Here is a 27,499-nt window from a genome sequence, read left to right on the forward strand (position 1 = left end):
TTGTTTTATTTTCTTACCAATAATATTCCTTACGAATATATGTTCAAGATTTTTGCATCTACATTGATAAGGGATATTGACCTGCTTTTTTTGTTTGTTTTTTACCTGCTTTTATTTTGCTTTTTCCCATTACACATCTTCTCAAATGCTATATAATTACATTCATGGCTTATTCTCTGGTCCCTACCCCTTAAAAGCATTCTTCATTGTTTCCTGCAGTGATGTATTTCAAACCACTTACAATAGTGCTTGGCACACACCAGCTGCTCAGTACCCTTCTGGGGAATGGGCCGATTCTTGGCCAGTATCTAGTGCCCTCCCATCATTCACACAGACACAAAGCTACAACACTCCGTCCGCCCTAGTCCCTTCCCAAAGAACCGGAACCCACAGCCCTACAGCTCACGCCCTGGTGAGCTCAGTCCACGCCCGGCCTAAGCAGACAAACGGGAGAACTACACTTCCCAGAATGCTTTGGTCCCCCCCCCCGCCGAGTGAACTACATTTCCCAGAGGCACGTGCGGCCGCCCAGCTCCGCTCCCCGCCCCGCCCCCCGGACCTGAGCGGGCAGCGGAGCGTTCGCCGCCGGGTGAGCGGCCGCGGGGACTGAGGGTCGCCGGGTTGTCACCCGGGGGCAGACCGGACGCGAGGCTGCTGCTCCGGCTGGGGCAGTTCCCAGCCTCCCGCCTGTGAGCGCGACCTGGGGAGGCGCGGCCCTCGGGAACCCCGAGCCTGGGGAGGTGAGCGGCGGACCCGGGCTTCGGGAGGATGCGGCGCCGGGGCGCGGGGGACAGGCCTGCGGCCGCCGCGGACTCCGAGGGGCCTTTGTGGATGCGGGCGAGCACCTCCGCGTCTGTCGCCGGCCCCCACCGGCCGCCCCGCGACGCTGCCCCAGGCGCGTCAGGTCGGGCACTCGGTCCCCGCCGGCGCGGGGCCGGCCTGCCTCCTGCTGCCTGCAGGCGCCTCCCAGCGCGCTCCCGCCCGGCGCTGCGGCCTCGGCGGACGCGTGGGGGGTGCGTTTCCTCCCTCGGCGCGGGCGCCGTCCCGGCGCGGGCGCAGCGATGTGCCTTCCGCGGAAGCGAGGCGCTCGGTTCCCTCGTGGCAGGGCCAGGGCCGGCTCCGGGACTTCGGTTTCTGTGCCGGTTCCTCCAGTCGCCTCCCCCCCCCCGCCCCCCAGCATTTTCCTTTCTTGAGGGAATTGGCTGTAAAAGTCTGGAATTTGATTCCTTGACAGGAGCGAGAGGAATCGGGTGGGAAAGGCTTGAGGAGGAGGACAGCTGACAACCGCACTCAGTGAGATCAGAGCGGATGCTCAGCGGCTGGTCGCGGTGCCACCCTCACTGGTGGTGTGAACCGGGACGAGCGGCCCCTACTCTGTCCTCAGTTTCCTGATCTGTAAAATGGGGGCGCCAGCTGGCGCTGCGGGACTGACGATGTCAGGCAAGCGGATCAGGGAGTCGCTGCCGCTGATAAGAGTCCTGTTCTCTGGACTCTGAGCCAGCAAGAGCTGGGGCCTGGACCAGCACGGCCCAGCCCTGCTCTCTGGTTCTCTGGACTCCTAGGTCCTTCTGTCTTCCTCTCTGAGGGCACATGGGGTCATTCTCGGGTGGTGTAAGGATTTCAGAGCTGCTGACTCTCAGGGGTGGAAAGCAGAAGGGGCTTCCTCCTGGCTCCCCTTTTCTTCTCGCAGATCTGCCTTCTGGAGACTGCGCCCATCCTCAGGGGAGGAGCCCAGAGGAGGACATGGCTAGTGAGCAAAGGGAAGCAAGGTCTCAGGTGAGCTCATTGCCATCTCTGTTCTTAGTGGATGGAGTTTTTTGTCTTTATCCTTCTAACTGAAGTTCTCTACCCAATACAGTCATCACCAGGTTTCAGAGCAGAAGACCTTTTACCTTGGAATGGTGGATTCTTAGGAAATGCTTCCCTACCCTCCCAGTCCATGTCTAGTGTTCGTTTCTTTTCCTAATAGACACTCTTTTGTTCACTAATCTCAATCCACTGTGTGCTTACTGATTTGATAGGTAAGATGTCCCGTGTCATTATGTCACTAGGGACAGAACAAACATGCATACCTGGGAAAAATCCTTTCTAGCCCTGCCTCCTTCACTCATCCATGTCCCCCTTCCTACCCCTGGTGAGAATGCTTTTCTTTTTCTTTCCTCTCCTGAGAATTCTCGTGATACCTTCTCTAGTCTTCTCCAACTCATGGTTTTTAGTTTTTTGTTCCTCTTAACTTTATGGATCATATGCCTTGTTTGTACCATCTCTTGAAAACTGATCTAGACCTGCCGTTTTTGTCTTTATTTGGGGGGAGAGTGGGAGGCACCCCAACCAGGTGAGATGATGCATGAACAAAGGAGAGCCATGTTGCAGGGGCCACAGATGGAGAGGTCTCTTGACTCTGAGGGTAGAGAGAAGATCCCTCAGGAAGCCAGAGGGAGGGTTTTGTGGAATATTGGTATTGGAGAGGCAGTTAACACAGTAGTTAGGAAGTGGGGCTCTCAAGCCAGACAGCCAGGTTTTGATCCTTCTCTGTTGCTGTTTATGGGCCTTGGATAAATAACTCCACCTCTCTGTGCCTCAGTTTTCCCACCTATGAAATGGAAATAGCAACCATGCTTGTCTCCTAGGGTAGGTGAGAGTATCATGTGAATTAGTGTATGGAAAGTTTATGTCAGGGCTGGGTACATGGTACCTGCTCAATATGTGGTGGTTTTGGTAGCCTAGTGGTATTATACTAATGATAATATTGATAGATAGGAACTGTTATACATATTTCGGTGACCCAGATGATACTGGTCGTTTATTTATTCTTCATCTTACAATAATAGTTAATGTTTTTTTTTTTTTTTTTTTTTTGAGACAGAGTCTCACTCTGTTGCCCAGGCTAGAGTGAGTGCCGTGGCGTCAGCCTAGCTCACAGCAACCTCAAACTCCTGAGCTCAAGCGATCCTACTGTCTCAGCCTCCCGAGTAGCTGGGACTACAGGCATGCACCACCATGCCCGGCTAATTTTTTCTCTCTCTATATATTTTTTAGCTGTCCATATAATTTCTTTCTATTTTTAGTAGAGATGGGGTCTCGCTCTTGCTCAGGCTGGTCTCGAACTCCTGAGCTCAAAGGATCCGCCCACCTCGGCCTCCCAGAGTGCTAGGATTACAGGCGTGAGCCACCGCGCCCGGCCAATAATAGTTAATGTTTATCGAGTGTCTAAAGTGCTGGGGAATGTGCTGAGGGCTTTACATTTGTTATTTCTCACAATCACAATAGCACAATTATTTCCATTTTATATAGGAGGAAACTGAGGCTCAGAAAAGTCAAGTAACCTGGATTCAATCCGAGTTTGTCTGGCTTTTAGTTCATGCTTAGACTGTCCATTTATTCTTTTGGTACATCTTTCGGAGCACAGGCAAATCCAGCCACATGTTACCAGAGCTCTTCCAAAATGTGGCATTATCTTTTGGTTCCATGAAAACGGTAGGGTCTGATCTTCTGAGGCTTCGGCCAGAACCTGCCATTGCATATTTGGGTTGCTCTTTTTCCTTTAAGGCTTTCCCATTCTATTGCAACAGAGCCAGTTGCTCTCCTGCCCAGAATCTTCTCCATCCCTGTGTGCAAGTGAATCTGTATGATATCCTTCGTAACCATGCCTGTTGCCCAGGCATCAGTACCTCATGTTCTGTGTGAAATTCAGTGATAGCAAGTTTAAGACCAGAGAGAGAACAGACAGAGAATACTGGGTTTACAGTTATAAAAATGGAGTTATGTTTCTGCCACTGCCACTAGTAAAACATGTGATCTGGGGTCTTAGATGCGCTGGACCTCTCTTTCTTGTCTTTAAAATGAGAAAACAAGGATTGAACTAGAGGGTGGTGTAAGGTCCTATCCAGCTATGCAGTTTCTTTCATTGTTCAGATTATTACATGGATTTTCTGGACTGCCAGTTGCATTGTAAATTCTTTGAGGGCAAAGATCATTTTTTGTATTCCTCCTCAATATGTAAATAATTTCATGCTCCTTCTTACCATGAAAATATTTTGAAGGATTATGGTGGAAATTTTAGAGAATAAACCATGCATACTTATATGTATGTATATATGTATTTCTGCTTATATATAGGTATACATATGTGTATATATATGTGTATGTATTCAGTCAGCTTCATAATGACATTTAGGTCAATGAAAGACCATATATATGATGGTGGTCCCGTAAGATTATAGTGGAGCTGAAAAATTCCTATCACCTAGTGGTGTTGTAGCCATTGTAATGTTGTAGCACAAACATTCCTTACGTGTTTGTGGTGATGCTGGTATAAACAAACCTATTGCTCTGCCAGTTCTGTAAACGTATAAAGCACACACAATTATGTACACTACATAATACTTGATAATAAACAACTTGTTACTGGCTTACGTATTTACTATACTATACCTTTTATTGTTATTTTAGAGAGTGTTCCTTCTGCTTACATTAAAAAAAAAAAACAAAACAAAAAAAAACCTGAAACAGCCTCAGGTAGGTCCTTCAGGAGGTGTTCCAGAAGAAGACATTGTTGATATAGGAGATGACAACTCCATGAATGTTATTGCCCCTGAAGACCATCCGGTGGGCCAAGACAAGGTGCAAGACAGTAATATTGATGATCCTGACCCTGTGTAGGCCTTGCCTAATGTGTGTGTTTATGTCTTAGTTTTTAACAAAAATGTTTAAAAAGTTGGGCTGGGCGTGGTGGCTCACACCCATAATCCTAGCACTCTAGGAGGCCGAGGCAGGAGGATTGCTCGAGGTCAGGAGTTTGAGACCAGCCTAAGTAAGAGGGAGACCCAACTCTACTAAAAATAGAAAGAAATTAGCCAGTCAACTAAAAATAGAAACAAAAAATTAGCTGAGCGTGGTGGCTCGCGCTTGTAGTCTCAGCTACTCCAGAGGCCGAGGCAGGAGGATCACTTGAGACCAAGAGTTTGAGGTTGCTGTGAGCTAGGCTGATGCCACGGCACTCACTCTAGCCCAGGCAACAAAGCGAGACTGTGTCCCCCCTCCCCCCCCAAAAAAAGTGTCCAGGAACAGTGGCTCACACCTGTAATCCCAGCACTCTGGGAGGCTGAGGTGGGAGGATTGCTTGAGCCCAGGAGTTTGAGGATGCAGTGAGCTGTATGACTCCACTGCACTCTAGCCAGTGCGACAGAGTGAGACTCTGTCTCAAAAAAAAAAAAAAAATGTTTAAAAAGTAAAAAAAAAATTAAACATTTTAAAAATAGAAAAAAGCTTATAGAAAAAGGACATAAAATATTTTTGTTTAGCTCTATGATATATTTGTGTTTTAAGCTAAGTGTTATTACAATAGAGTCAAAATGTTTTAAAAAATTAAAAAGTTTATAAAGTAAAAAAGTTACAGTAAGCTAAGGTTTATTTATTATTGAAGGAAAAAAGCATCTTTTAAAAAATAAATTTAGTGTAGCCTAAGTGTACAGTGTTTATAAAGTGTATATACAGTAGTGTATAGTAATGCCCTAGGCCTTCACATTCACTTGTCACTCACTCTGTGACTCAACCAGAGCAACTTCCAGTCTTGCTAGCTCCATTCATGGTACGTGCCTTAAACAGATGTACCACTTTTACACTGTATTTTTAGTGTACTTTTTTATGTTTAGATATATTTAGATACACAAACACTTACCATTGTGTTATGTTGCCCACAGTATTCAATACAGTAACATGTTGTACACATTTGTAGCCTAGGAGCAATAGGCCATATTCCATTGCAGCCTAGATGTGCAGTAGGCTCTACCATGTAGTTTTGTGTAAGTACACTTTGTGATGTTTGTACAATGATGAAATTGCTTCACAGCACATTTCTCCGGATGTACAACTGTTGTTAAGCAACACATGACTGTATATGTACTTTATATATCATCTCTTAGACCAATTTTCTACATACATAGATTTTTTTCAAAAATGGGAAAAAAACTGACTGGAAGCAGTGGCTCACGCCTGTAGTCCTAGGCTGAGAGACTGGGAGACTGAGTGGGAGAATTGCTTCAGCTCAGGAGTTCAAGACCAGCCTAAGCAAGAGCAAGACCCTGTCTCTACTAAAAATAGAAAAATTAGCCAGGCATTGTGGTGCATACCTGTAGTCCTAGCTACTTGGGAGGCTGAGGTAGGAAGAATGCTTAAGCCCAGGAGTTTGAGGTTGCAGTGAGCTATGATGATGCCATTGACTCTACCTGGGGCAAGAGAGCTAGACTCTGTCTCAAAAAAAAAAAAAAAAAGGAAAAAAACTAAACACAGTGATACATAACCTCCTTTTTGTACTTAACACATAGGTCTTTTTATGTCAACAAATATCAACTTACACCACCAGTTTTAATGATTGCATAGTATTTCTTTACATTGATGTGATGATAGCTAATAGTTGAACCTTTAATATGAGTTTGACATGGTTTTAAGTGCATTGTGTGAATTATCTTATCTATTCTACGTGGTTGGTTCTGAGAGGCAGTTTTGTAGAGTGGCTAAGAATGAAGCCTAGGACATCCACTGGATTGGATCCCAGCTATACCACTGAATAGCTGCGTGACTTTAAACAAATTTCTTATCCTCTCTGTGACTTTGTTTTCTCTTGTATAAGTGGGAACAATAAAAGTACTTTCTTCATATGAGAAGATTAAATAAAGTATATACTAAAGATTAATATAAAGCTCTAAAAACAGTATCTGGCCTATGTAAAACATTCAATAAAAGAGAACTATTCTGAGTAAGCAGAAAGATAGTGCTGTGATTATTTTACCTAGTCTCCATCAGTGCATATTTAGGTTGTTTCCATTTTTTTTCTATTACAAACACCATCATGGTATCTTTTTATTGCACTTTTCATTACGGTATAAACATAGTAATTGGTGAGTTAAAGAATATACACATTTGTAAGCTTTTTAATATGTATTTTCAAATCACCATCAGCAAGATAATTCGAATTAACACTCCCACTAATGGCCTCAATCCCTATACACATCTCTTATAGTGGCTAACACAAGGCCTGGTTCATGCTGCTCAGTATATATTAATATTTGTCACTGGTCAATTGTTCATTAAACAAATGGCCTGGAGCCTTTAGGACCTTGAATAGTATCAGAAGCATTTCATGGGTACCCTGTCTGCCTCCCTGACTGCTGCCCTCTTCACTCTGTGAGGGGTGGTCTGGGTGAGCTGGAATGGCTTGTCCTTGCAGGTGTCACTGATGTTCGAGGATGTGGCTGTGCTCTTCAGTCGGGATGAGTGGAGAAAGCTGGATCCTTCTCAGAGAAACTTGTACCGAGATGTGATGCTGGAGAACTATAGTAACCTGGTCTCACTGGGTAAGGACATTTCCCCTGCAGATACAGAATTTAGAATTGTGCAGTATCTCAGCACCTCCTTCCCTGAGTAAGAGCTGCAGGTCATCAAAAAACTTTAGCTGAGTTTGAGGATTATACAAATCATATCTCTATAAATAAACATTAAAAACATATTTCCTCTTAAAGGCATGGAATTGCCCCACATATGGGAATGGAGAAGGTGGTGTTGATAATCGTCCCCTTCCCTCTGTATAATTGTACATTAGAAGTTTCTTTATGACTAGGGCATCATTTCCCCACAATGATTGTTCTGTGGTTTGTTTGCTCATCTCTAAATTGGGCTTTGATCAGCCTCTGGATCTACCACTTGCCTTTCCTACTTGGCTTTTCCAGGGGTTGGCAAACTTTTTGTATAAAGAGTCATGTAGTAAAGATTTTAGCCTTTGTGGGCCATATAATGGTTTTTGTAACATATTTCTCTTTCCCTGCCCCACTATTCTTTGCACAAAGCCATACATAAACAGGTGGTGGTCTGAATGTGGCCCACAACCTGTAGTTTGCTAACCACTGCCCTTCTTTGAAAGGGAGTATTTTCTCATTTTAAGCAAGCTACCTGGTACATAATCCTTTCCATAGTTGCCTGCTTACAATTTTTAATTAGTCTATATATGTAACATTCCTTGTTCCGTAAAAAACTAGTAGTACCCTGCTAATTACCAAGGCTGCATGTTCATCATACCTCCCTAGCATACAATTAATTATACCAAAGTCAAATCCGACAAATCACTTGCCTTTTCCTTAAGACATCCCCTCACAGCATGAGAGCATAATTTGAGCACCCCACAAAAGCTCTTTGTACCCTCCTGTTAAATCTGGGGTTCCTCTTTGTGTCAAAACCAAGTTGGGTTTTTCTGAGATTTTTTTCTGATTTTGGGTTTTTTTGTTGTTGTTATTTTGTTTTTGTCTATGAGCAGGACTACCATTTACCAAACCAAAAGTGATCTCACTGTTGCAGCAAGGAGAAGATCCCTGGAAGGTAGACAGAGAAAGTCCTGGCAGACCCTCTCTAGGTGAGTGGGGGGCGGGGGGTCTGAGATGCCCAGGAATCGCTGCAGGCAACAGTCTGGTTAATAAGAGGAGCTGCAGCCTAGAGTTTAATTGGGAAACTCCCTTCAGGGTCCTCAGGAAGTGGTGAGGAAAAGGAAGGCTCCTAGACACGAGCTTCTGCTTATTCTCTTATAATCACTTCACAAAGGACATTCTCAGAATCTCTTCTTTTATCCTGTTGTTTCAGAAGCGGGCTGCATTTTTATGTATTCATTCAACAAACAATGTATTTAAGGAATTGCAAGTAATTAATTCTGGCTAAAGCTTAGGGTATGCATTTGGGGAAAGGAGGTGAGGAAGGAAATGAGCCTAGAAAGCTGGCAAAGGGCCACATAGTAAGTGCTCTGGTCCAGTTCTAAGAGATATGTACTATCTGATAGAGGACTAGAAGTCATTGAAGGATTTAAACAGAGAATTATGTGATCCTTGATATCTTAGAAAGATTCGTCTGAATCAGAAACAATTTAAATGTCCTTCAATAGAAGAATGGCAAAAGAAGCTACCTTGTGTATCCTTACTCTGGCAGACATTGCCACAGTGAAAACAAAAGAGCCCACTGATGTGGACAGAGTTCCAAGGCACGTTAAGGCCTAAAGCAAGTTACAGAGCATAATTATGACATGTCACCATTTATGTTTAATGAAAATTGTGTGTGCGTGTGTGTGTCTATATGTGTAATGTGCAGATAAGTCAGAAGGAAAGGTTAGGAGGACACAGCTGGTAACACTAGTTACATTTGGAATGGGATCGAGAATGGGTCTGATGAAATGGGACTTTATTTCCTTATAATGTTTTAATTTTTCACAGAGAATATATTCATGAAGTTCTTTTTTTAATTTGAGTTGGGATCTTATTATGTTGCCCAGCCTGGTCTCAAACTCCTGGGCTCAAGCAATTCTTCCACCTTGGCCTCCCAAGTAGCTGGGATTACAGGTGTGTGCCAGTGTGCTTGGCTATTCATAAAATTCTTAAGTGATTTGAATTTAATAAGAATGGTCAATTTGGAAGCATCCTAGGGTATAGATTTAAAGTGAGGCAAAACTAGAGGTGGGAAACTTTACAGAGCTTATTGCAGTCATGGAGGCAGGAAGTTAGTATGGAGAATGGAGAGGGTACTTGCCATGGGGTTCATAAGGCAGAAGGAGGAGCCAGTGTGATCAGGGTGTAGGCCTTCAGTGTGGGATAGTTTTCATTTGAGGTGGAGTGAAATACTCGGGTAGAGGTTGCCTGTGGGAAGAGGTGCAAGGTAGACAGGGCTGGGACTCATGAGGTAGGTCAGGGATCTGTGTCAGCAAAACTGTGTCATTTGAAGCCTTGAGCTGACCAGGTGAGGGAACTAAGAGGACGGAACCCCAGGAAACCAACACTTATAAGGTGGTTATGGAGGAATCTGTGACCCTGCCTGATCAGAGGAGAGGAATGGGAAAGACACTGTCATGGCAGTTGGGGACTGAGAGCTGTATTGGGGGGCCCCAACTCTGGGGGATCAAGATTGGAACCATCACCCTTGGCTTTGCCGTCCCTTCATCAGCAATGAGTGAGCCCTGTGCTAGGTGCTTGCCTGGCAGCACTGGGCAGAGAGGGGTGAACATGGGTCTCGCACTCATGGAGCTCACAGTCTCGTGGGGAGGACAAGGGTAAACACACTCAGCATGCACAGTGCATAGGACACGCGCTGGCAAGGACCATGTGGGAGAGACACACAGTACTGTGAGGACTCAGAACAGGAGGGATGATGTTGGCAGAGGCTTCCCTGAGGAAGGGCCTGGGCATCCCAGGATGTGAAGAATCGCTCTAGGCCTATGGAATGGCGTGTGTCAAGGTCCAGAGAAAAAAATCCAGTGTGAAGAAGGGCAGAAGAGGTGCCCTAGAGAGCTGTAGGTCCTGTCACAGGTTTTGGTGGGTGCTTGAGAACCAAGTGTAGGCCCTGAAGAGCCATCAGTAGCCTGAGGCAGGCCCAGGTTCACATCCTGCAGCACCCAGCCTGGTGGGTGCGGTGCATGGGCATGTGGGAGGCTGTTGTTGGGTCCAGACGATTCAATGACCACCCATCATACCCTGGGCCCAGCGAGGAGCTGCAGGGCAGGCTGCCTCAGTCCTGAAAGCCCCAAGCCAGGAAGAGCCTCCTCCTCACTATAGCTTGAGTTTTTGTTATGGGAACCACACTTGTCTATCTTTTTAACTCTTCTTTGGGAGAAATACACTCATTTTATGGAAACTGCCAGAGGCCACCACAACATAAGCAGAACACAGGCAACAGGGAGCCAGTTGAGTTGGGGGGACATTAGTCCAGTTATTAGGTGTGTCCTGAGTCTGGTGGGAAAGATCAGAAGAAGAGAAGAAAGAATTGTTCCCTTTCCCCTCACCTTGACAGCATCTGATGGCTGAGTGAGTCCCCTCCTGAGAGAAGTGACTATTGATGGGATTAAACTGAGTAGAATGTATGAGTCCAGAGCTGTCCAGAGGGATGCTGGGGCACCTGATAGTGGAGTCACCTGGCTCCCTTTCAGTTTCAGGAGGATGTCCCTAAAGGAGAACCATGAGCAGATTCCTGAGTAAGTGGAGGAGGTCTGAGCTGTTTTCTGCTCAGTTTCTCTTGGTGGGATGACCCTCCTTTCTTTTGTTAAAGATGGAAGTCAGCTGGGGGCCTAGGTGCTCACTGAGCTTGTGCCCATGCTGCACCCTTGGCAGGGCTCCCATCTGCTTAGACTAAGGTGACTTCAGAACAGCTTCCTTTCCTCATGGAGCTTACTTTGCTGGGAGCCCTGTTCAAGTACCAGGATGTTCTTGGAATTACCTCAGATTATTTACTCCAGACCAGAACTAAAAATCTATACTTTGAGTAACCTGTGACGGAAAAGCTTATGCTCCCAGGGAACAGCACTTCCTAGCACCTCTAGTAGCCTCAAAATGTACTTTTTCAAATTTCTTTCTTTTTTTTATTTGAGATGGAGTCTTGCTGTGTTGCCCAACTGGCCTCAAACTCCTGGGCTTGAGTGATTCTCCTGCCTTGGCCTCCCAAGTAGCTGAAATTACAGGCATGCCCACTGCACCGGGGTCAAAATGTACTTTTACAAAGTTATTTTCTCTTTAAAACTATTCACCAGTAGGAAGAAAAAAAACAACAGAAAAGAAAATCAAACTCATGTCGTCCCTTAATATGTTAAGTTCTAAATTGAGATACGGGAGAGGAGATTGACTCAAAGGCTGTCTCTCATTTGGGTCTCTTGCTTAAGAAATGAACCCAGAGTGTCATCACTGAGGTCGTGCTTTTCTGCAGGAGTAGTACTAAGAATAGTGTACATCTCAAGTACAAGTTGGTTCAGCCCCAAATGTGCACATATCCTTGGAATCTAAAATTTTTAAAATTTCAGAGATCTGAATATCAGTTCCTTCCAATGAAAAAATGTTTTTCTTTCTTTGTCTTTTTCTCTTCTGTTGTTTTCTTCATGCAAGAAGCCATCTAAGGTGGACTGAATTGTGCAGGGGGGGTCAGCTGACCGGGCACCTGGCAAGGTTTGCTGGGTCTACATCTGTGCACAGGGAGGGGCATCTTTTCCTGGTCTGCACAGGGTGTGGTAGGGCTTAGCAGCAGCCCTCGTGAAATGGGCTGAAATAGTTTTAATATATGGTGGTTCTGACCAGGTGAAAGTGCAGCCACAGTGTGCATAGCCCTGTGTAATGTGCTTGAATTGGTCTTGTTCTTATTCCCCAGCAGAGACTCCTACATGGGCCTTGCACCTCCCCTCCTAAACATCTTTTCTCCCTGTACCTGCCTGAACAATCTATTTAAAAAGTAAATCTGGTCATATTGCTCCCATGCCCAAACCTTCTAGTGGCTTCCACCCGATGCAGCACAACCCGGAGTCCCCATCATGACCTGGTCCTGGCTGCCTCTTTACCTTCACCTCCTTCTACTCTGCCCTTCGTTCGAGGATTCTAGTCACCCTGGCTCCCACCTCAGGGCCTCTGCACTTGCTTTTTTCTGTCCAGGACTGTTCTCTCATGGCCACCAGCCCATGTGACTCACATTCTCATGTTGCTCAGATAGGCACAACTCATCTAAAGCACGGCCCTCCATCCTCCATATTCTTTATCTTTGTATTCCTCCACATGCTCTTCAGTGCATAATAGTGCGTATTTATTCATTATCTGTCTCTTCCTCTGCATTCTAAGCTCCCTTATGCGGGGTTGCCTGTTTTATTCAGTCCCGTTTCCCCAGTACCTGAAGGAGTGCCTGGTCATAACTAGGCTTCCAGTTATATAATCAATGCATGAATGATTTGGACTACATTGTTGGTGGTAGAGACAAAAAGAAGTGAACCAGTTCCAGAAATATCTGTGAGCCAAAAAGCAGCAGGACTTGGATTAGACGTGTAAGATAAAGGCAAAGGAGTTGTCAGGGATGCTTGCTTGGTTTCTGACTTGTTCTGGAATGGAGAATGATTATCATTCACTGAGATAATAACACTGGAAGGATATTGGATTCAGAGGATGGTATAAATTTGATTTTTTACTTATTGGGGGAATTTTACTTTTTTAAAAAACAGTTTTTATTTTGAGACAATTGTAGATTTACATGAAATTGTAAGAAGAGAAATTCCGTATTCCTGTTCTCCGTTCCAAAACCATAATAATCAACAACCAAGATACTGACATTGATACAATGTAGATACAGAATTCTTCAGTCACCACAAAGATCCTCTTGTTACTCATTTTTATGTACACCCACTTCCTTCTTATTCACTACCCCTATTCCCTGACTCTCTTCTTCCTTAACCCCTGGTAACCACTAATGTATTCTTCATTTCTGTAATTTTATAATTTCAGGAATGTTACATAAATTGAATAACAGTGTATATAACCTTTTGGGGTTGGTTTTCTTTGTCCCATTTAGCATAATTCTCTGAAAATTCATCGAGTAGTTGTATATATCAGTGCATGTTTTCTTTTGATTGCTGAGTAGTATTCCATGGAATGGATATACCATAGTTTGTATAAACATTCACTTGTTGAAAGACATCTGGATTATTTCTAATTTGGGGCAACTAAGAACACTGCTGTCAACATTTGTGTACAGGTTTTTGTGCAAAAATTAGTTTTTATTTCTATGTGGTAAATGCCCAGGAGTACAATTGCTAGTTTATATGGTAGTTGCACGTTCAGTTTTTGAAGACATAGCGAAACTGTTTTCCAGAGTGTATATGCCATTTTACATTCCACGAGCAGTGTGTAAGTGATCCAGCTTTTCTGCACCCTTGGAAACATTTTGCCTTGTTACTAATTTTTTTTTTTTTTGACCATTCTGATAGTTGTATGGTGAAATACATTGTGATTTTAATTTGCAAGTTTCTAACATCTGTTAATGTTGAACATAATTCATGCATCTGTATACTCTGGTAAAATATCTGTTTGCATCTTTTGTCCATTTTCTAACTGAGTAGTTTGGGACTTTTTAACTGTTGAGTTTTGAGAGTTCTTGATATATTCTGGAGAGTAGTTGTTTGTTGGATATATGGTTTGCAAATATTTTCTCCTAGTCTGCAGTTTGTCTTTTTATCCTCTTAAGTGAGTCTTTTGCAGAACAAAAGTTTTAATTTTGGTGAGGTCCACTTTATCAGTGTTTCCTTTTATGGATTGTCCTTTTGGGGTCAAGTAAGAACTCTGCGTATCCTTAGATGGTCATAAGTTTCTTCTGTGTTTTTCTAAAAGTGCTATACTTTTAAATTGCACATTTATGTTCATGATGCTTTTTGAGTTAATTGTTGTATTACATGAATGGTTAGGTTGATCTTTTCTTTTTTTGCCTATGAGCATTCGGTTATTCCAGCATTATTTGTTGAAAAAGCTATGTTTCCTTCACTGAATTCTTTTGTACCTTTGTCAAAAATCAGTTGGGCATGTTGGTATGGGTCTGTTCCTAGGTTTTCTGTTTGGTTACATTGATCTATGTGTCCATTCCTCGGCAAATACAAGTGTTGATTACTGTAGCTATATATTGGCCTTAATATTGGGTATAGTGATTGTTCCCAGTTTATTCTTTTTTTTCAAAATTGTATTAGCTATTCTGGTTACTTTGCTTTTCCATATACATTTTAGAATAATCGTACCTATATCTACAAAACAAATCTTGCTGGCATTTTGATACGAACTGTGGTAAATGTGTATATTAATTTGGGGAAAATCGCAGTCCTTTCTACGCTGAGTCTTTCAATCTGTGAACATGGTATGTCTTTCTGTTTATTTAGCTCTTTGTTATTTTATCAGTGTTGTTTTCATCATGTGAATCCTATAAATATTTTGTTAGATTTACACTTACGTATTTTTGAGCAATTATAAATGATACTATACTTTTAATTTCAGTACTCACATGCTCATTGCTATTAAATGGAAATAGTATTGATTTTTATATGTTTATCTCGTACCCTGTGACCTTCCTTTTAAGTAATGCTTTAGAGATTCCCTAGGATTCTATGTACTGTCATCTACAAATAGGGATGGTTTTCTTTCTTTCTGCTGTATACCTTTTATTTCCTTTTCTTGCCACATTGCACTAACTAGACTTTGCAGTATTCTGCTGAGTAAGAGTGGTGAGAGCAAACATTCTTGCCTTGTTCCCAGCCTCAGGAGGAAAGCATTCAGTCTTTCACCATTAAGTATAATGTTAGCTATAGGTTTTTGCAGATGCTTTTTATCAGGTTGAGAAAGTTCCCCTATATTCTTATTTTGGGGGAGTTTATCATGAATGGGTGTTGGATTTTGTCAGATGCTTTTTATACGTCAATTAATAGGATCATGATTTTTCTTTTCTTGTTAATATGGTTGATTATGTTGATTGATTTTCAATTACTGAACCAGCTTCACTACACTGGAATAAACACACTTAATCATGGTGTGTACTTCTTTTTATATATTGTTGAATTCTATTTGCTAATATTTTGTTTAGAAGTTTTATATTTGTATTCATGAACAATATTGGTCTGTAAATTCTTTTATTATCTTTGTCATATAAGGCTAATACTACCTTTATAAAATGAATCGTGAAGTGTTCCATATCCTGATGTACATGATAGAGGATTTTACTTGTATCAATGTAAGTTATAGATGTATTAAAATTAGAACATTTTAGGCCGGGCGCCATGGCTCACGCCTGTAATCCTAGCACTCTGGGAGGCCGAGGCGGGCGGATTGTTTGAGCTCAAGAGTTCGAGACCAGCCTGAGAAAGAGCGAGACCCTGTCTCTACTAAAAATAGAAAGAAATTATATGTGTTTTTTATTAAAAAAATAAAATTAGAAAATTTTAAATTAGACTTTACCCCATTTGTCCATCAATGGACTCTGTTTGAGTAAATGTTGTTACATCAACACAGTAGAATTCTATGCAGCTGTAAAAAAGGAATGAGGTAGACCTCTGTAAATTCCTCCAGGGGAATCTGGATCTCCAGAATGTATTATGACCAGTGGGAAGAATGCAGAATAGTATATATCACACTTTTATGTGGGAAAGAAGGTGATACAAATCTGTATGATTATAATGTAAAGGTAGAAAAAGAGAGGACAGGGATAGGATCTATTTTTCTGAAGGTACCTAGTTTTATAATTTTGAATTTAGACCTATGAAAGTGTCTTACAAGTTATTAAACAAAATTAAGTAAAAATGAAAGAAGAAATCCTTAAAAATGGAGAGCAAAATGAAACAAATGAACCTCATTTTGTTTCAAGTTAGTAGCCTAACCAAACAGAAAATAATTATTTCAAGTATCTTTAAAACATAGCAATTTGACTGGATGTCCTAGTGGGGTATAGCCTAAGAACAAAAAGAATTGCAAACAAATAAATTATTTTTAATAATATTTTAGCAATAATACTGGTATTTTTATTTTGATATATATTGTATGAAAAGGAGGCCAGAGTGTGGTGGTTCACGCCTGTAATCCTAACACTCTGGGAGGCTGAGGTGGGTGGATCACTCAAGGTCAGGAGTTCGATACCAGCCTGAGCCAGAGTGAGACCCCGTTGTCTTCTGCTAAAAATAGAAAGAAATTATCTGGCCAACTAAAAATATATTGAAAAAATTAGCCGGGCATGGTGGCGCATGCCTGTAGTCTCAGCTACTCGGGAGGCTGAGGCAGTAGGATCGCTTGAGCCCAGGAGTTTGAGGTTGCTGTGAGCTAGGCTGACTGCTAGGCTGACACCACAGCACTCTAGCCCGGGGAACAGAGTGAGACTCTGTCTCAAAAAAAAAAAAAAAGAAAGAAAAGAAAAGAAAATGAGTAAATTTCTTAAAATCATTAGGATCCAGTTTTCAACAAAAGAGAAAAAAGATGGAAATATAATATGAAAAAGTAGATTTCCTACAATTTGAATTGAAAACATCAGAAGAAACTCATGGTGTATAGTCTCACTTAAAAAGTATCTCTTAGGCTGGGCGCCCATGGCTCACACCTGTAATCCTAGCACTCTGGGAGGCTGAGGTGGGAGCATCACTTGAGGTCAGGAGTTCAAGACCAGCCTGAGCAAAAGCGAGACCCTGTCTGTACTAAAAATAGAAAAAATTAGCTGGGTGTGGTGAGCCGGTAGTCCCAGCTACTCTGGAGGCTGAGGCAGGAGGATCGCTTGAGCCCAGGTGTTTGAGGTTGCTGTGATCTAGGCTGACACCATGGCACTCTAGCCCGGATGACAGAGCAAGACTCTGTCTCAAAAAGAAAAAAAAAAAGTATTTCTTAGCCTTATCTTCTAAAAAGGTCTTGAAAGAATAATCAGCCCAGTAGCCCTGAACACCTGTAAGTTCCCAGACTACAGTTTTTAAATATGCTTTTTCCTTGCAAGGAACCAGGGTTCATTGGAGAAATGGCTGATTATAGTTCTGGGAAGTAAATGTGTAAGATGAGTCTGGAATATCTTGTCCTGTAGAAAAGGAAGAAGGCTATCAAGAAGAATGAGTCATGTCAGGAGCTAGTTGGAAGGGACTCAAATTAGCACATAGGTGGGACAGTTTGAGGATGAAAAAGAGTAATGAATGCAATGAATTTTATTTTATTTTATTTTATTTTACTTTATTTTATTTTTATTTTTGATACAGGATCTCGCTCTGTTGCCTACCCAGTCTAGAGTACAGTAGCATCATCATAGCTTACTGCAACCTCAAACACCTGGGCTCAAGCCATCCTTCTACCTCAGCCTCCCAAGTAGCTGGGACTACTGGGACTACAAGAATGTGCCTGGCTAATTTTTAAAAATTTTTTTAGGGATGAGGTCTTGCTATTTTGCCCAGGCTGGTCTCGAACTCCTGGCCTCAAGTGATCCTCCCAGTTTAGCCTCTCAAGGTGCTGGGATTACAGGTGTGAGCCACTGCACTCAACCTACATTTTAAAAGGAAAAAACAAAAACAAAAAACCAAACAAACATGGCATATATTAAAATGCATAAGTTCATGTTGATACTTAAAACTAAAAATACTCCACTCGCTTTTGGAGAATGGTAAAGGACCAAGTCATTATTTTACACACTAGTAAATAGAGGGCGAGGAAAAACAGAATATCCTGCCTTTCCTTTAGGAACTATGTCTCAGGCTAACCATTAGTTTATGAAGGAAAGTTATTTTTTATTAGAATAATTCCAGCTAGTTAATACAGGGAAAAAAAAAAAAGGGTAGAGTATTACTTTTGTAACCCCTAATGAGATAACGGACCTAGTCAATGGTCATCAAAAGTTGTTAAAGTCGTGAGGTGAAAAGCTGATGGAGAACTTTATAAGATATATCAGGCTGAGAAAGCCTGAATTCATTCATCAGTTTTAACATTATAAAAATAAAAAGCCAGGTATTAATGCCTCTGGATATAATGTAGTAATTGAAATTGGTTCTGATCAGGCTTCTAGGTCCATCTACTAATTTATAAGAAACACAGGAGGTAGAGGAACATGTTAAATGAACTACAGGTATGCAATTCCCAGAATATGTGGAATTTTGTAGGCCAAATGACCTTTACTTCAACAGATAAATTTTAAGAGATGTACCAACTAAACACAGTGGGTGAATCTCTTGTTTCCTAAGTGAGAAAAATGAGGCAATTGGGGAGATGCAAACACTACTGGTATATAAAATACTATTAGAAAATAGTGTTAATTTCATTGGCTGTGCTAAGAGGCAGATTGAGTGGGCTTCTTATCTAAATGGAATGTCTTCATACGCATTGTTAATGCTTTGTTTACCTTTATAATTTAGCATATGAAATGAATGTCTTGGCACTATTCCTTTGAGAGATTTGAAGTGGGTTTTTTCCCTTCAAATTTCTTGAGGATTTTTGAATTAGTACTCTTAAGGGATATTGGTCTGTAGTTTTCTTGTAGTGTAGTGTTGTTTTTTTTTTTTTTTTTTTGAGACAGAGTCTCACTCTGTTGCCCAGGCTAGAGTGAGTGCCGTGGCGTCAGCCTAGCTCACAGCAACCTCAAACTCCTGAACTCAAGCGATCCTCCTGTCTCAGCCTCCCGAGTAGCTGGGACTACAGGCATGCGCCACTATGCCCGGCTAATTTTTTCTATATGTATTTTTAGCTGTCCATATAATTTCTTTCTATTTTTTAGTAGAGGTGGGGTCTCGCTCTTGCTCAGGCTGGTCTCGAACTCCTGAGCTCAAACGATCCGCCCACCTCGGCCTCCCAGAGTGCTAGGATTACAGGCGTGAGCCACCGCGCCCGGCCATAGTGTAGTGTTTTGTCTGGCTTTGTTCTCAGGGCAATGCTAATCTCATAGAACAAGTTAGGAAGTGTTCTCTCCTCTTCAATTTTTTGGAAGAGTTTAAGAAGGACTCGTGTTCTTTAATATTTGATAGAATTCACTAGTGAAACCATCTGAAGGGCTTTTCTTTGTTGGGAGGTTTTTGATTACTCATTCAATCTCCTTACTAGTTACAGGTCTACTCAGATTTTCTATTTTTTTGTGATTCCAACTTGGTAAGTTTTGGGTTTCTAGGAATTTGTCTTTTTCATCCAGATTATATAATTTGTTGTCATATAGTTGCCCACAGAACTTTCTTATAATCTTTTTTTTATGTCTAAAGAATCTGCATTAATGTTCCCATTTTCATTTCTGATGTTAGTAATTTGTGTCTTCTCTTTTTTTCTTAGCTTCACTAAAGGTTTTTTCACTTCTTTGATCTTTTCAAAGAACCAATTTCGGTTTTGTTTTTCTGTTCTCTGGTTTATTGATCTCTGCTCCTGCCTTTATTACTTTTCTTCACTAGCTTTGCATTTAGTTCTTCTTTTTCTAATTTCTTAACTTGTAAATTTAGATAGTTAATTTTATAAATTTTTCTCCCAGCACTGCTTACACTATACCCCATAAGTTTTAATAATTTGTTATTTCATTTTCATTCATCTGTACTTTCTGATTTCCCTTGTGATTTCTTTTTTGACCCATTGGTTATCTAAGAGTGTGTTGTTTAGTTTCCACTTGTGAATTTTCCAGTTTTATTTTTATTGCTGATTTCTAACTGTATCCCAGTGTGGCGAAGTTACTATTAGAGAAGATACACTGTCAGAGAAGATACTTTGTATGATATTTATATTTTTAAATCTATTGAGACTTGTTTTGTGTCCTAGCATACAGTCTATTCTGAAGGATGTCCCATGCAGAAGAAAGTATATTCTGTTGTTATTTGGTAGCATTTTCTGCATATGTCTGTTAGATCTACTTGATTTATTGTTTGAGTCCTCTATTTCCTTTCCTATCTTCTGTCTGGTTGTTCTATCCATTATTGAAAGTGGAGTATTGAAGTCTCCAGCTATTATTGTAGAACTATCTGTTTCTCTTTTCAACTTTGTCAATTTATTTTTCAAATATTTTGAGGATATGTTATTAGTTATGTAAATGTTTATAATTGTAATATCTTCTTGATGAATTGAACCTTTTCTTAACATATAACATCATCCTTCTTTGTCTTTTGTAACCTTTCTTGTTTTAAAGTCTATTTTGTCTGATGTTAATACAGCTAGTCCCACTCTCTTTTAGTTATTATTTATATGGAATATCTTTCTGTCCTTTTACTTTTAACCTATTTGTATCTTTGGATCTAAAGTGAGTTTCTTATAGTATGCAGATGGTTGGATTGTGTTCTTTCTATTCTTCCAATCTCTGTCTTTTAATTGGAAAGTTTTATCTATTTACATTTAAAGTAATTACGATATGAAGGGACTTACATATGCCATTTTGCTATTTGTTTTCTGTATGCTTCATATCTTTTTTGTCTGATTTCCGCATTAGTGTCTTCTTCTAAGTTTAGTTGATTTTTTTGTAGTAAAACATTTTAATTTCTTTCCCAGTTCCTTTTATGTACATTGTATAACTATATTCTTTTGGTTACCAGGAAGATTACATTTTTTTTTTTTTTTTTTTTTTTTGAGACAGAGTCTCACTCTGTTGCCCGGGCTAGAGTGAGTGCCGTGGCGTCAGTCTAGCTCACAGCAACCTCAAACTCCTGGGCTTAAGCAATCCTACTGCCTCAGCCTCCCGAGTAGCTGGGACTACAGGCATGCGCCACCATGCCCGGCTAATTTTTTGTATATATATATTTTAGTTGTCCATATAATTTCTTTCTATTTTTAGTAGAGACGGGGTCTCACTCTTGCTCAGGCTGGTCTCGAACTCCTGATCTCGAGCGATCCACCCGCCTCGGCCTCCCAGAGTGCTAGGATTACAGGCGTGAGCCACCGCGCCCGGCCGAAGATTACATTTAACATTCTAAATGCATAACACTCTAATTTGAATTTTTACCATCTTTACCTTAATAACATACAAAAATTTCTGCTTCCACACAGCTGCATCCCCATCCCTTTTCAATTAATGGTGTCACAAATTATATCTTTATACATGGTGTGTCTAAAAACATAGACTAATACTTGTTTTTTTTTTTTTTTTTTAATGCATTTGTCTTTTAAATCATGTAGAAAATAAAAAGTTGAGCTAAAAACCAAAATTACTATAATACTGATTTTTATATTGACCATTTATTTACCTTTACCAGAGATCTTTATTTCATCATGTGGCTTGAGATTACTTACTGTTTAGAATCTTTTCATTTCAACTTGAGAACTCACTTTAGCAATTCTTGCAGGGTAGATTTAGTAGTAACAAACTCCCTCAGCTATTGAGGATCTTTCTGTCTTGCTGCTTTCAATAGTTATCACTTGGTATCCAGGGGGATTGGCTCCAGGAATGCCCACGAATACCAAAATCCGAACATACTGTAGTCCCACAGTGGGCCTTGTGGAATCCACAGATAGGAAAAGTATATTCACTCCACCTGTGGGTTTTGCATCCCTCAAATGCTATGTTTTTGGTCTGCATTTGGTTGTAGATACAGAATCTACTGATATGGAGGACTGACTATATTTATTGAAAAAAAATCTGCATATAAGTGGACTTGTGCAGTTTAAATCCATGTTGTTCGGCCAGGCGTGGTGGCTCACGCCTGTAATCCTAGCACTCTGGGAGACTGAGGTGGGAGGATCACTTGATGTCAGGAGTTTGAGACCAGACTGAGCAAGAGCAAGACCCTGTCTCTACTAAAAAATAGAAAGAAATTAACCGGACAACTAAAAATATGTAGAAAAAGTTAGCCAGGCATGGTGGCGCATGCCTGTAGTCCTAGCTACTCGGGAGGCTGAGGCAGGAGGATTGCCTGAGCCCAGGAGTTTGAGGTTGCTGTGAGCTAGGCTGACGCCACAGCACTCTAACCTGGGCAACAGAGTGAGACTACTCTGTCACAAAAAAAAAAAAAACACAAAAACCATGTTGTTCAAGTATCAAGTGTATTCTTACTTTGACTTTGGCTTTTGACAGTTTGATTATAATGTGTCTCAGTAGGGGTCTCTTTCAGTTTGTCCTTGGGATTTGTTAAACTTAGATTTGTAGATGTCATATTTTGCATCAAATTTAGGGAGTTTATAGCCATTATTTTTTCAAATGCTCCCTCTCCTCCTTTCTCTTCTCTTTTCAGGGCTTTCAGAATGCATATTTTGGTCTGGTTGATGGTGTCCTACAGGTCCCTGTTCATTTTTTCAATATTTTCTGTTCCTCAGACTCAATAATTTTAATTGCCTTATCTTCAGGTTTGTTGATTCTTTTCTTCTGCCTGCTCATATCTGCTTTTGGATGCCTCTGGTGGAATTTTAATTTCAGTTTTTATGCTTTCAACTCCAAAATTTCTTTCTGTTTCTTTTTGTTTGCTGTCTTTTTATTGGTATTTCCATTTTTTTCATCATTTTCATGACTTGGTTCATATTTTCCTTTAGATCTTTAAGCATCTTTATGACATTTGTCTTTGTGTAGTATGCCACCATCTGGTCTTCCTCGTGGATATTTTCTGTTTATTTTGTTCCTTTGAATGGACCACCTTTCCCTATTTTTTTTATACCTTGTGTTTTTCTGTTGTTGTTGAAGACTGGATATGATAATGTGTTAATTACTATGGGAATCAGATTCTCCCCTTTCCCCAGGATTTGCGGGGTTTGTTTTGGTTTGGTTGTGTTTTTTATTGTTGTAGGGTGTTGCTGCTCTGGGAATCTGCCTGAGGTATATAAACTGAAGGCGCTCTGATTTGTTTTCTGAGCCTGTGCCTTTCCCTGGCCATGTGCAGTGACTTCCTGAATTCTCTCCTGTATACAGTTGCTTTTGAATGTCTGTCTTTATCCTTAAATGTCTGGCTCCCAGAAGTGGAAAAACAAGGAAATCGGGGGGTTGGGGGGGAGTAGGCATTGTCCCTTAAATCTTCTGGAACCCACTTCAGCTCAGTGGGGATTGCAACAGTGACAGACTGCCTTTGTGTCTGCGTCTCCATGATCCAAAGCAGTAATCCACAGTCAGCACCCAGATCCCCATTATTGGGAGAAAAATGTCCCTATTGCCACCCTGGCTCCCAAGGGCTGCTATAGGAATGCCAGTATGGCTACCTCCCATGGGGTAAGGGGCTAGGAATAGTAGCTGCTACTCACTGAAATTAATTTCATTTTACTGTCCAGGCCTTCCTATAAAAGCTGCAAGCCATCAAATAGATTCCAGAGTTTCAAAATAGTTATATCAGACACATTGTGCCAGCTCAGTTATTGCCTAGGTGGACAGACAGAACCCTTCTGCTTCCTACTCTGCCTTCTTCCCTAACATCCACTTTTTCTTTTACCCCACATTTATTTTAAAGTTTTGACATTCTCTGTCTTCAAGTAATCTTGAGGGTGAGGTCTTAGTAAAAGTCTTACAGTTACGAAGTTATTTCTTAGTATTTGGGGAAGAAATTTTGATAGGTTGGTTACCACTCACCCAACATTGTCTTCAGCTACCCAGAAGGCTTTAATATTTACTCTTTAAACATAAGTTTAATAGGCATTTTAATTTTCTACTTAACATGTTTTAAAGTAAATATATATTTTTAGCATCTCATCCTCTGTGTACTGATTTTTTTTTTTAAAAATTCATTGGCAGAAACCAGAATTTTTAAAATTATAGCTGTCTTAGTAGGCATAGTCTATAATAGGAAAAATATTAACCCACTCATTCCTATTGCAAGGAGGAACAGAAAGTGAAAGAAAACATAATTTTTAATTTTATTGTGGGAAAGTTTAAACATATATAAAAATAGAATAGCATAATGAATTCCCATTTTCAACAGTATCAAGTCATGGTCATTTTTGTTTTATTTATACAGGTGGTTCTCTACCAGGAGTGATTTTGTCATTTGTCAGTGTCTTGAAACATTTTTGCTTATCACACCCTTGGGGGATGGGAGGAGTTGTGAGGGAAGGTGCTACTGGCATCTAGTGCGTAGAGGCTAGGTATGCTGTTAAACGTTGTATAGTGCACAGCGCAGCCCTACACAACAAAGAATTATCCAGCCCAAGATGTCAGCTGAGGTTGAGAAATTCTGATCTGTGTCCTGGCTTTATGCACTGACATTTTCATAACATTGAGTTGTTCTGTCCAAGAATGAGAGGTCATTATTTGTTGAGGTGTACTTTAATGTCATTCAAGACTGTTATAAAATTTTCCTCATATATGCTTTTCATATTTGTTTAAGATTTATTCCTGTAATTTTTTGTTAGTGAAATAAAGGCTATTGATTATAGTGTGTCAATTTCATATCTTGCTACTTCACTGAATGAGTTTTATCATTGATTCCCTGGGATTTTTTTCATATATAATATGTTGTCAGAAAATGGAGATTTTACTTTCTCTTTACTCATTCTTATGTCTCTGACTGATTTCTCTTGTGTGATTGCACTGATTAATACGTATAGTATAGTGTTGAATAGTAGGGAAAATAATGGGTATCCTTGCCTCAGTCTTGATCATAGTGGAAATACCTCTAATCCTTCTTCATTAAATAAGATAGTAACTTTAGGACTAAGGTATGTGTATTTTATCATGTTGAGGAAGTATCCTTCAATTTCTGTTTTTTTTTTGAGTGTTTTTATTATCAGTGGTGCAGAAGTTGTTGAAAGTTCTCTCAGTGTCTCCAGATATATATTATTCCCTTACATATATGCATTATAGTATACTGTAACAAGTGGTTATACTAAGGGAAGTGGGATGTTGGAGCACAAAGTCAAGAAATGGTGCACAGAGGAGTTAACATTTCAGCTGACTCTGAAGACTACAAAGGAGTTTGGCATGTAGGAAAAGGAGACATTCAAGTTTAGAAATTATTGTAGAAATTAGGTAATTTATGAGTCCATCATAGGCTTTAGATACCAGACTACATTTCCTGATCCATACTCTGTCTCTCCTACCCTAATTCCTTCTCTCCATTCTCCATTCTCCTGATCACTCTTATGCTCTCACCCTCCTTAAATGAACTTGCTTTATTCTTTTGTTCACTCTAGTTCAGCTGTAATCCGTTATTAGTTTATACAATGTTTTATTTTTTACTCTTGTTAGTATCTTTTAGCCATATAGCAACCCTTTATAAAGATATCATTAATCTTTATTCCTTCTACACATTTAGTCTCAGCTAATCACATGAATCATTGACAATTGCTTTTTTTTTTTTTTTCTCCCCTACCCCCAGGATTTAAGAGCAGTCCTAAAACCACAAAATCAACTCAAACTCAAGACTCATTTCAGGGGTTGATAAGGAAAAGACTAAAAAGGGATGAACCCTGGGACTTCATATTAGAAAAACCCTGCATAAATGAAGACAGATTAAAGAAACAGGACAAAATCGAAAGTTTACAAATAATTTCAATCACCCATACAAAAATCCTCACCGTAGGTGGAAGCCATAAAAATAAAGAATTTGGCCAAAACTTCAGCCTGAAATCAGTCTTCATTAAACAACGGAGGTTTGCTATAGAAAAAACACCATCAAAATATGAAATACAAAGAAATAGCTTCAAGCAGAATTCAAATTTACATAACCAACCAAAGATCAAGACAGCAGAGAAACACTATAAATGTAATACATGTGAAAAAGCCTTCATTCACAATTCATCTCTTCGTAAACATCAGAAAAACCACACTGGAGAGAAACTATTTAAATGTAAAGAATGTTTAAAAGCCTTCAGCCAAAGTTCTGCTCTTATTCAGCATCAAAGAACTCATACTGGAGAGAAACCCTATGTATGTAAAGAATGTGGGAAAGCCTTCAGCCATAGTGCATCCCTTTGTAAGCACCTAAGGACCCATACTGTGGAGAAATCCTATAGATGTAAAGAATGTGGGAAAACCTTCAGCAAAAGGTCTGGCCTGTTTATACATCAGAAAGTCCATGCTCAAGACAATCCCCATAAATATCATCCAGGTAGGAAACCTTCCAGTTGTAGTACTTCCCTTCCTGGCTGTCAAAGAATTCATTCCAGAAAGAAGTCCTACTTGTGTAACGAATGTGGCAATGCCTTCAAATCTAGCTCATCCCTTCGTTACCATCAGCGAATTCACACTGGAGAGAAACCTTTTAAATGTAGTGAATGTGGGAGAGCCTTCAGTCAGAGTGCATCTCTAATTCAACATGAAAGAATTCACACTGGAGAAAAGCCCTACAGATGTAATCAGTGTGCAAAAGGCTTTACTTCTATTTCACGACTTAATAGACACCAAATAATTCATACTGGAGAGAAATTGTATAATTGTAATGAATGTGGTAAAGCCTTAAGTTCCCACTCAACACTTATTATTCATGAAAGAATTCATACTGGAGAGAAACCATGTAAATGTAAAGTGTGTGGGAAAGCCTTCAGACAGAGTTCAGCTCTCATTCAGCATCAGAGAATGCATACTGGAGAAAAACCCTATAAATGTAATGAGTGTGGGAAAACATTCAGGTGTAATTCATCCCTTAGTAATCATCAAAGAATTCATACTGGAGAGAAACCATATCGATGTCTGGAATGTGGAATATCTTTCGGCCAAAGTGCAGCTCTTATACAGCATCAGAGGATTCATACAGGAGAAAAACCTTTTAAATGTAACACATGTGGGAAAACTTTTAGACAAAGCTCATCACTTATTGCCCATCAAAGAATTCATACTGGAGAGAAACCCTATGAATGTAATACATGTGGGAAACTCTTTAGCCAGAGGTCATCCCTTACTAATCATTATAAAATCCATATTGAAGAGGACTCCTTGAAAACAGATTTGCATGTGTAAAAGCCTTAAACCAAAGCTTTTCAGAGGATAGATACTTGAGATTGATACACTATAATGAATATTAAAAAAAATCCTATTTTAGTTTAGTCCTTATCAGATATTAAATTTTAAGGCTAAACCTGGACTGTGTAATAAATATGGGGGAAACTTTCATAATTGTCAGTCACTTTTTAAAATATCCTAAAATAAACAATTCACAATTGCAGGCATCGATATTGGTCATTTGTAACATAAAAGGTGGGTTTTTTCCTTTCTATTTATACAGCAGTATATACTATATGTGACATACAAACATGAGAAAAATCTGGGTGCAGAGGTGCTGGATTTCTCATTAGAAAAACAACTGTATAAGCTGCTAGTGTATTTATTACAGCTAGTATTTTCTAAGAAAACAAAAGAATTGATCTTAAGAACAGATGCA

General features: G+C 40.4%; 1 protein-coding gene across 3 annotated transcripts; it reads left to right on the top strand.

Moving 5' to 3' along the window:
• Positions 1-576: 576 nt before the first annotated feature.
• Positions 577-27,499, top strand: LOC138387079 (zinc finger protein 354B). 3 transcript variants are annotated; one of them, XM_069473962.1, is made up of 5 exons: positions 577-1,293; positions 1,691-1,776; positions 7,229-7,355; positions 8,309-8,404; positions 25,499-27,499. In XM_069473962.1, exons 2-5 carry the CDS (start codon positions 1,744-1,746, stop codon positions 27,076-27,078), a joined length of 1,836 nt encoding a protein of 611 aa, XP_069330063.1. In that variant the 5' UTR covers positions 577-1,293; positions 1,691-1,743; the 3' UTR covers positions 27,079-27,499. The 3 variants fall into 3 exon arrangements, with proteins under 3 accessions (XP_069330063.1, XP_069330064.1, XP_069330062.1); XM_069473963.1 differs by having other exon boundaries at positions 577-740; XM_069473961.1 differs by lacking the exon at positions 577-1,293 and having other exon boundaries at positions 1,386-1,776.

The sequence above is a fragment of the Eulemur rufifrons genome, chromosome 7 (genome assembly GCF_041146395.1).
Source record: "Eulemur rufifrons isolate Redbay chromosome 7, OSU_ERuf_1, whole genome shotgun sequence".
In the NCBI taxonomy this organism is placed as follows: Eukaryota; Metazoa; Chordata; class Mammalia; order Primates; family Lemuridae; genus Eulemur; species Eulemur rufifrons.